The 8,517-nt window shown below is 43.0% G+C and overlaps 1 protein-coding gene across 2 annotated transcripts in view; it reads left to right on the plus strand.

Annotated features, from left to right (window-relative positions):
* fars2 (phenylalanyl-tRNA synthetase 2, mitochondrial) overlaps positions 1-1,102 on the plus strand; it is a 175,969-nt gene extending 174,867 nt beyond the window's left edge. For both annotated transcript variants that reach the window (XM_083995823.1, XM_083995824.1), the window contains one exon: positions 12-1,102. In XM_083995823.1, the coding sequence (XP_083851949.1) occupies positions 12-150 (139 nt within the window). In that variant the 3' untranslated portion in view covers positions 151-1,102. The remainder of the gene's footprint in view (positions 1-11) is intronic.
* Positions 1,103-8,517: the final 7,415 nt, after the last annotated feature.

Raw genomic sequence — 8,517 nt, forward strand, 5'->3', positions numbered from 1 at the left:
TCGCCCCTCAGGACCGGTAGGCGGAGCCAGTGTTACCGCATCATCTACCGCCACATGGAGCGAACTCTGTCCCAGCAGGAGGTTGGACTTGTCCACGAGGAAATCCAACGCAGCGCTGAGACGGAGCTGGGTGTGCAGGGCCGATACTGAGACACTGTGAGGCAGCTGCATCACCTTCACAGAGCTGGATGTGCTGCCACAGGGGAGAATGTGTTGATTTTAACATAGACATCACACTCAGCTTTTGATGCTGCTGCCAGCAGGTTACACACACACACACACACACATACAGTAGACACACACTCTCCTCCTGTGTTCTCTCCTCTTCAGACTGAAAGATCCACATCAGATGAGTATCATCTTTAATTTCTAAAAACATCCCATAGTACGTGTGGAGTTGTGCATTGTGCCCTGGTGGCGTTTTGCTTGATGTGTGGATCCTGGCAGTGGTTTAGACCTCAGCAGCTGTCCTGGGATCAGAGCAGCGTCACCGTCTTTATTTCAGCAGATAAACACAGAGTAAATATAGAGTCCAGACACACTGCAGACAGTTTGTCTGAGAAAATGACAGAAATGCCACTTTGATGTACTGCTAGAAAAAGTGACTCAACAACAAATTAAACTCAAGTTGTAATAAAGTCAATTTCAACAACAGAGTTCAAATTTAGGGGGGGTTGTTCTTGCATTGCAAAACTGTAACAGTACATCTTTAACTTTATGCAAACCAAACTAAACTGAAGTTGTTAGTCATCCCAGACCTTCCTCTGAAGACTTGGTTACAACCAAGAAAAGAATCGTCATCTGAAAACATCAGGTTTAGTCTGAATTGAAAGAATCTTTACTTTTATGTTGAAGGTGGATTTTGTAAATCCAGAATATATTTGGTCAGATTATATTTAAAGTTTCCACCCAGGAAGTGAGAGTCCAGTTCATCACCTTCTTGAATGGTCATCAGAGTCTAATTTCTAATCATGATGATGTTTTGTCAGAGTCTGAACTGTGTCGACTCTGACGTTTACTGTAATCAACCGTCACCTGAACAGGAAGTAGTGGAGGAGGGGTTTTTTGTCCTCCACATCACACACACACACACACACACACACACACACACACACACACACACACACACACACACACACACACACACACACACAGGATGAACTCTTTTTGTAATGATGTTGCTTGAACTGCAGCTGTGGGTGTTAGGTTTTTCAAATAGTCATTAAAACAGTTTGAACATCTGCTTCTCTTCCCTCTGTGTATTTATTTCCCCCCAAAACTCAAACAACAAACACGTTTCCTTCCCGTGATGTAACATGATCAACTGCAGGTGGATTTTGGTGGTTTTTCTTTTGGTTTGCTGATGCTACATGGCTAATGTTAGCTCACAGCTAAATACTGTCCTGCCAATATTTGAGTGGAGTGGTTAAACAGAATGTTTGGAGAGAAATTAGGAGTAAAATGTAAATTTGTCAGTCCAAACTAGCAGCTAGCAGGGCTAAACAAAAAGGTGGACATATCAGAGCATGAGTCAAACTTCTGTCCAAAAATCCCGTGAAAATGTGGTCATCAGTGAATCCTTCCAGCTACAGGAAACAGAGCAGTAAGTGTTGTTGTGTCCCCACCAATGAGACAAGACAAACCTACAGTATAATGAATACTATGATGGCTGAGGCTTTTGGTAATATTGGAGAGTAAACAGCAGCTAATGCTAATGCTATCGTGAGTCGTTGGGCTGTGTATGAGTTCAGGGAGTGAACAATTCGGTGAACTAATTATTTGAAGGAATCTTTATAATGAACTGATTCTAGTGATTCAGTACTCTCTAAAGAACTGCTTTCCCCAACATTACATTGAACTTTTTTTTTTCATGCATATGAATAAAGTTCTTCAGTGTCTTAAATTCACTTTTCCAAAACATTAGGCCCTACAAGGTCCTGGACCTGTATTTGACCATAAAATCTTTTTATGGGCCCTATGTCTCCTTATCAGTCTTCAACAGATAAATCATCTTTTTTTACAGTCTCTAAAAGTCATAGAACTAAAATCTATCCTCACCGACTCACCTACTCACTGACGCCTCCTTCGCTATTTTGTTGGGGAAATTTATCTGTTGTCAAACTGACCTGCAGAGACAAGAGCTGGGAGGGGCCAGATTTATGTTTGTCAGTCACAACTTTTTGGTGTTTGGTCTTTAAAGGTGTGCAGAGACCTGGCGTCCAGGGAGACAAGCTGCAGACAGTATGTGTGGAAGTTTAAACAGCTGGACGTCAGACAGAGAGGGCTGAACCAGTCATCATGTTACAAGCCTAGAGCACCAGCATGAGTATTAGCAGGTCTAGTTCCACTGTCTCATTTCTGTGTCTCTGCTGGCCTCTCCACTAATCTGATCCATCCATCAGGCTTGATTTCTACTGTCCTTTTATTACTACCAATGCAACACAGATGACTATGTATGAAAGAAACATTTCTATTTATGTCTCTGGTTTTACTCACTTTAAAGGGATAGTTTGTTTTTGATGTGGTTTTGTGTTGTACTTATATTATTACATTTCCCCATGCTCTGTAGGTGCACTTGTGTAAAGGAATAAGCTAGTTCAGTAAAAAAAAAAAAAATGTAAAGGAGAAAAGGAAAGTTCTGCTCCCACTGGAAGACTGAAGTGGATATTGGATGTAAAGAAACACAAACTATCTTTTCAAAGTGAGGAAAATCAGAGAAATAAAATAGTTAACCAGAAATAAAAGAAATGTTTTGAAAGGAAAACACACCAGAAAATAAATGCAGAATAAGGAAACACTAGGAAATTAGCTGAAAAGATATCAAGATATCAAATGATAGATGAGTAAAATGTATAAAATTCAATTGTGACTAAAAAGGTTAGTCCTGGATGGATTTCATGTCCTGTCCAGAGGGAGGCGGGGCAGAAACCTGAGGGTGAAGCACCAGAAGAAGAACATGATGACCCAGTGGCTGAACTGACCAGAGATCAGACACCGTTCATCTACTAGATTGTATGTGTCAAAACAAACCATGGCAACCGTTTCACCATTGCCATGGTGAAACTTCAGCTGCTGTTGGGATGTTTCCAGGAGAAGGACAGATTACAAGAGTCTTAGAGGGACAGATGGACCTGTTCAACATCTGGCCAGAGGCTGAACCTGGAACAGATCCACCAGAACCAGGACCTGTGGACCAGGATCAGAGACCACGTCCAGCACCAGTTTCACTAATTCTACACACAAGTCCAATCGCTGGAGACACAAAGTCCAACTGAGACCTTGTCTCCCTCCTCACGTCCTGCATGCTGCTGCACAAGTGTCTCCCACACACACACACACACACACACACACACACACACACACACAGCATCCAAATGCCACCCTGTCAGTTATGCTGTGCCAGTGTTGAGGCATTAAATGGCTTCTCCTGTCACTCCCTTCAGCCATGCAATGAATTCTCACTTTTTACACACACACACACACACACACACACACACACACACACACATACTCATACTCATTTGAATACAGCTCATTAGAAAATATACTCCCACGCACACACACACATTCACACACACTGCATAACAACCAGACAACACTTTGTCACTGTGGTGGAACGATACACTGGTTCAGGCTGCTGCAATCATACACTGGCACACTGGAACTACACACACACACACACACACACACAGATACAGGCAAATGCCACTCTGCCAATCATGCAGTGGGAGGCTGTCTGTCTTCGATGGCTCGTCACCCCTGTCGAGTTAAAACTGAGCTCTGACAGTTTCAGGCCATGCTTATCGGACACACACACACACACACACACACACACACACACACACACACACACACACACACACACACACACACACACACACACAGACTGTTAGTATTCAGATGCTTCAGAAAATGCATCAGTTACTCAGTGGGAACTGGTTTTCTAGCCCTGCTCTCAAGTAACATTTCTGTGTTTCTTTCACTCTAAATAGGTCATGGGAGTTTTAGTGTGGCCTCCCATACACAAACATCTGAGAGTCCACATTGAACCAGGTAAATACAAATCTAAATCTAAATGAATGTAAACATAGGAATGGGCCTTGGCACTCCCATGACAAGACTTCATGTTCAGACTTCTGTCTAGATTCAAGGATGATTCAGGTACATTCAAGGTTATTTGTGAGACATTCAATGATGCCTACAGGACATTGAAGGTGGTGCTTGAGGTTGATATTTTAGATATGATATATTCTAGGATATTTTTCAGTCTGTTGTAAATGTAGGACATATGTTCAAGGGAGAGTTTTTCCAGATGAGTTGAGGAGATTTGACAGAATGTCAGGAATTGTAACAGATGTCAAGGGGTTTTCTTGTCAGTGGAAAGAGACAAAGCAGATTTTTGACTGGTCAGTGAGTTAAAGGTACATTATGTAGGAATTACTCCCATCTAGCGTTGTGGTTGTATATCACAAGCAACTCAATGGTATTTTTCAAGCTGCATTCACGTGAAATTGGGCAGACGGCAGACGGACGACAGCCGCTGCACGTAACGGCATAAACAAGCCTCTATGTAAACAAGTGGTCCGTCAGCACGAGGCAAAACAATACACGTGACAATATGTTGTCATGGCGATGTGGTATTGTTTACCTGACCCACGTTTTACCGGCTTTCTCTGGACTTCTGTGACTAAAATGACATCTGGTTTGTTAGCGACGGCCGTCTGCCCGACTGCAGGTGAATGCAGCATCAGTGTAACGCTCCATTCCTCCTCACTGCGTTACCACGGTGACTTTTCATAGACGCCACCTCCACCTGAGCCGACAGCTCCGGTGTCTCCGCTGAGTTTCCGTGGTTTCCTACCGTCACGCTGCCACTGAACGTAAAAACATGGAGACATCCTTTGTAGAAACATCAAATCTCTCTTGAATTAAAATCAGTTTCTGAACCAATGCAAGATGGGAAATCATTTTATTTCCATGAGATTTAGTTTGAATAGTTGTTGATAAAGTTTGTGAGTTTGAGCTGCTGGCTGATCTCTGAGCTGGTATTCAGACTCTTGGAGACATGATTTACTGAAACAGTCCAGCGGTTCAAGTGAGGAGAAAGAAGCTCAGATGAGTTCTGTGCTGCTGACCTGGATCTGTTGAATTGATTGGTGGAGCTTCTACGACACCCACAAGGAGTGCATCTCTTTATATGCCACCATGTTTCTGCTCGGCTGACCCCCCCTCATGTATGTCAGGATTTGCTCTGTTTCTGACTGGTCGACTGGTTCACAGCGTCAGTGTGAACGACACTATCATGTGTGTGTGTGTGTGTGTGTGTGTGTGTGTGTGTGTGTGTGTGTGTGTGTGTGTGTGTGTGTGTGTGTGTGTGTGTGTGTGTGTATAAGTTAGTCCAGCCATGACAGGTCACACACTGCTGTTAGTTATAGAAACACTTGCCTTCAACATTTACATTCCAATGAAAGACACACACACACACACACACACACACACACACACAGTGTGAGGAGCAGGGTAACAGCAGAACTTTGAAACACTGTCATCCAGGAAGAAAAGTCAAGTTCTCTCTGCAGAAACAAAGAATCCAATTGATATCACAGAGGACTTATCAACAAGCATAACCAACATGTTCAGCACTTGAACATATTTCAAAGAGAACAAAGTCCTCAGTCCTAAACAAAAAGAAAAGTGCATTAAACGAGCACTTGGTCTGGAGGATACTGAGACCTCAGTTCTGCTGACACTGCTGGCTGCAGACAAAGTTTTTGAGTCCAGAATATATTATTCATACCACCCAAAATCAGAAAAAGCTTTTACAATCTGCAGCACACTTCATCGTCAGGTGCTGGATCAAGGTTTCTGAATTCAGGAACTCAGAAAACTTTTTTTTCGACACTGAGAAAGAAGAGACTGACATCTTTGGAAATGAACTTATTTGCTTTCTAACTGAAAAGACTGATACCACTGAACTCTGATATGCACAGAGTAATAACACTGGCAAAATAACTCATTTGGTTCATTCACACAGTTCTCATCAATTAAGAAAAGATCTGATGATGTCATAATGACATCATACCATACATTTTCCCAACTATTTCTGTTGAACACTGTGTTTGTGTGTTGCACCGTCATTGTCCAGCATGTCAGAGCCAGACGGCCTCAAATAGCCAGAGGACCAGAGCTGGCCCAGGGGCAAGCAGCCTGTACACACACACACACACACACACACACACACACACACACACACACACACACACACACACACACACACACACACAGGAAGAGGCCATCCATCAAACATCCTGATGCTGCTCTCAAAGGGCAAACCATCAACACACTCACGGATCATTTATCTTCTCTGCTTTTTGACCTTTCCATCCCTCTCTCTCCCCCCCCCCCCCCCCCCCCACACACACACACACACACTCTTACTAAACTCTAAATCTTACTTCCTGCTTTAGCCTGAACCCTGGTGACCTCAGTGTTTGTCCTTACAGGAGCAGATATGAATGAATCAGCTGTTGGCTCTGACAGTCTTTGTGTGAGTCTTGTCTCCTTGTTTAGACCCGGTCCCTCGTCTTCCTCCCAGTTCTCCAGCTGTGGCAATGACATGCAACACCTTCACAGCTCAAAGTCACCGTGATCCAGCTAGAAGGGTGACAAGTTAGCGGATCCAGTGGGGTATTCATTCAGGAATATGAGGCAGTGTGTTGCCTCCGAGATCACCCACCACAACTTCTCTCAACCACAGGACATTGTGCTGCACTGGCCAATAAAATAAAAAACAAGTAAGCCTAAGCACACATTGCCAGTTTACCAGTTCAACTCACAACTGCTGATACGCTGACTTGAAAGTTAGTCTCATTTGTTTGTTGGCACAGCTTCTTTTGGTCTTCATCAGCTAATCGGTGGAAGAAACAACATTGGAGAAATAGGTGGAGATAGTGGAATGGAAAAGGGAAGTAAAGAAGGAAAGGACACTAAGATGTGTTGAGGCTGTAGACTGGAGAATAGTGGAAAGTCAAACTTTTTCATTCATTTTGTAAAAAGAAGCACTTTTTGTTTTGTTTTTGTTTTGTTTGAATTCTCTGGCTATTCTACCGCCATTATGTTACTGTATAATTATAATTACATTAAAAAGGTACCAGTTGAAATTTGGACACACTTCCAGATTCAAATGAATGTAGATGACACGCACACCTTACTCACCCTTTTTAAAGGTGTGTTGGAGGAAAAGAGTGTCTGAGACTATCCTACCTGCAGGTATGACGACCTGTGTTAGTAAGAAGATTGAGTGAAGTCTTCCTCTGGTTCAGGGGCGCTATGGTAACCACTGCACACAGACTGTGGTGCAGCTGTCGGCTGAGACTCCAAAGTTGTTGAGAACAGTGTGAAACTTCAGTAACGACAGGACTTCATCAGTTCTCATGGAGTATCATTAGGAAAGTGTGTAGCGATGGACCTGCTGCAGGTCTGGGAGGTTTTACTCTGCAATAAATGAAATGAGATTGCAGCTATAACTGAACTTTACCCTGAATATCCTCATTATTTGGCTTCAATTGAAACGTAATCATTCCCATATGTTAGTTTGCACTCGGACCAGTTGGTTTTTAGCAGCAGATTCGTGAAGACAGGAGAATAAAAATAAATCCAGCCAGTGAACAGAGAGATGAAGGTCTGAGGGGATTCTAAATAAAACAGAAAAGAGGGAACAGGATTAAACAGTAGTTTCATGTTTTGGCAGAGGAAACGTCAGATATTTCCATGTTTTATTTTCAGTTAAACGTATGTCTTTCATCACCTGATATTTTTCTCTTCTCAACTCTTTCATTCAGAATATTTTATTCATTGACATTGTCCATCTTTAGCTCCTTTTTCTGTATCACTCATTTTCTTTCTTTCATCTCTCTCAGGTCTTCTCTCTCTCTTTCTCATGTTGTTTGCACTGGAATGAACTGTTGGCAGTTTCAGTCACGATGAATATGAAGCGAGCCCGATTCCCCCACTGAGCGCCCGTGTATGTGTGTGTTGTGAGGTTCTGACTTGATCTTTGCAAATCCACTAAATGCATGCATCCACACACGCACATCATGTCTCCAGCGCCTGCTTGTGTGTGTGGGTCCGAGGGCAAGTGACTACACCCATCTGTCAGCCTCCCACCCACTGTCCTCCGTCGCCTCCGTATGAGACAATACCAACACCAGCTCCAAGTGTCTGGACTGAGAAGTGAGAAGCAAACGGACACAGAGCAGCTCAGTCTGAGGTTGTTCCACCACACTGTGGAGTTTAGTCTTTTAATCAAATGTTAATTTAATTCCACCATTGTCAACAGATCTCTAGTTTACAGTGTCTAAACTCCAGTGACAGTGAATGTAGCACCTGCTGACATCAGGCTTTTGTCAGCAATAGAAAAGAGAACATTAAACAGTCGAATGAGTCTGCTGTAGATGATCAGTTACTGTACAAATCCTAGTTAGCCCTCTATGGCTTAGTGTTGCCCTCAGGCAACGA

This window comes from Trachurus trachurus (assembly GCF_905171665.1).
Source record: "Trachurus trachurus genome assembly, chromosome: 20".
Taxonomy (NCBI): domain Eukaryota; kingdom Metazoa; phylum Chordata; class Actinopteri; order Carangiformes; family Carangidae; genus Trachurus; species Trachurus trachurus.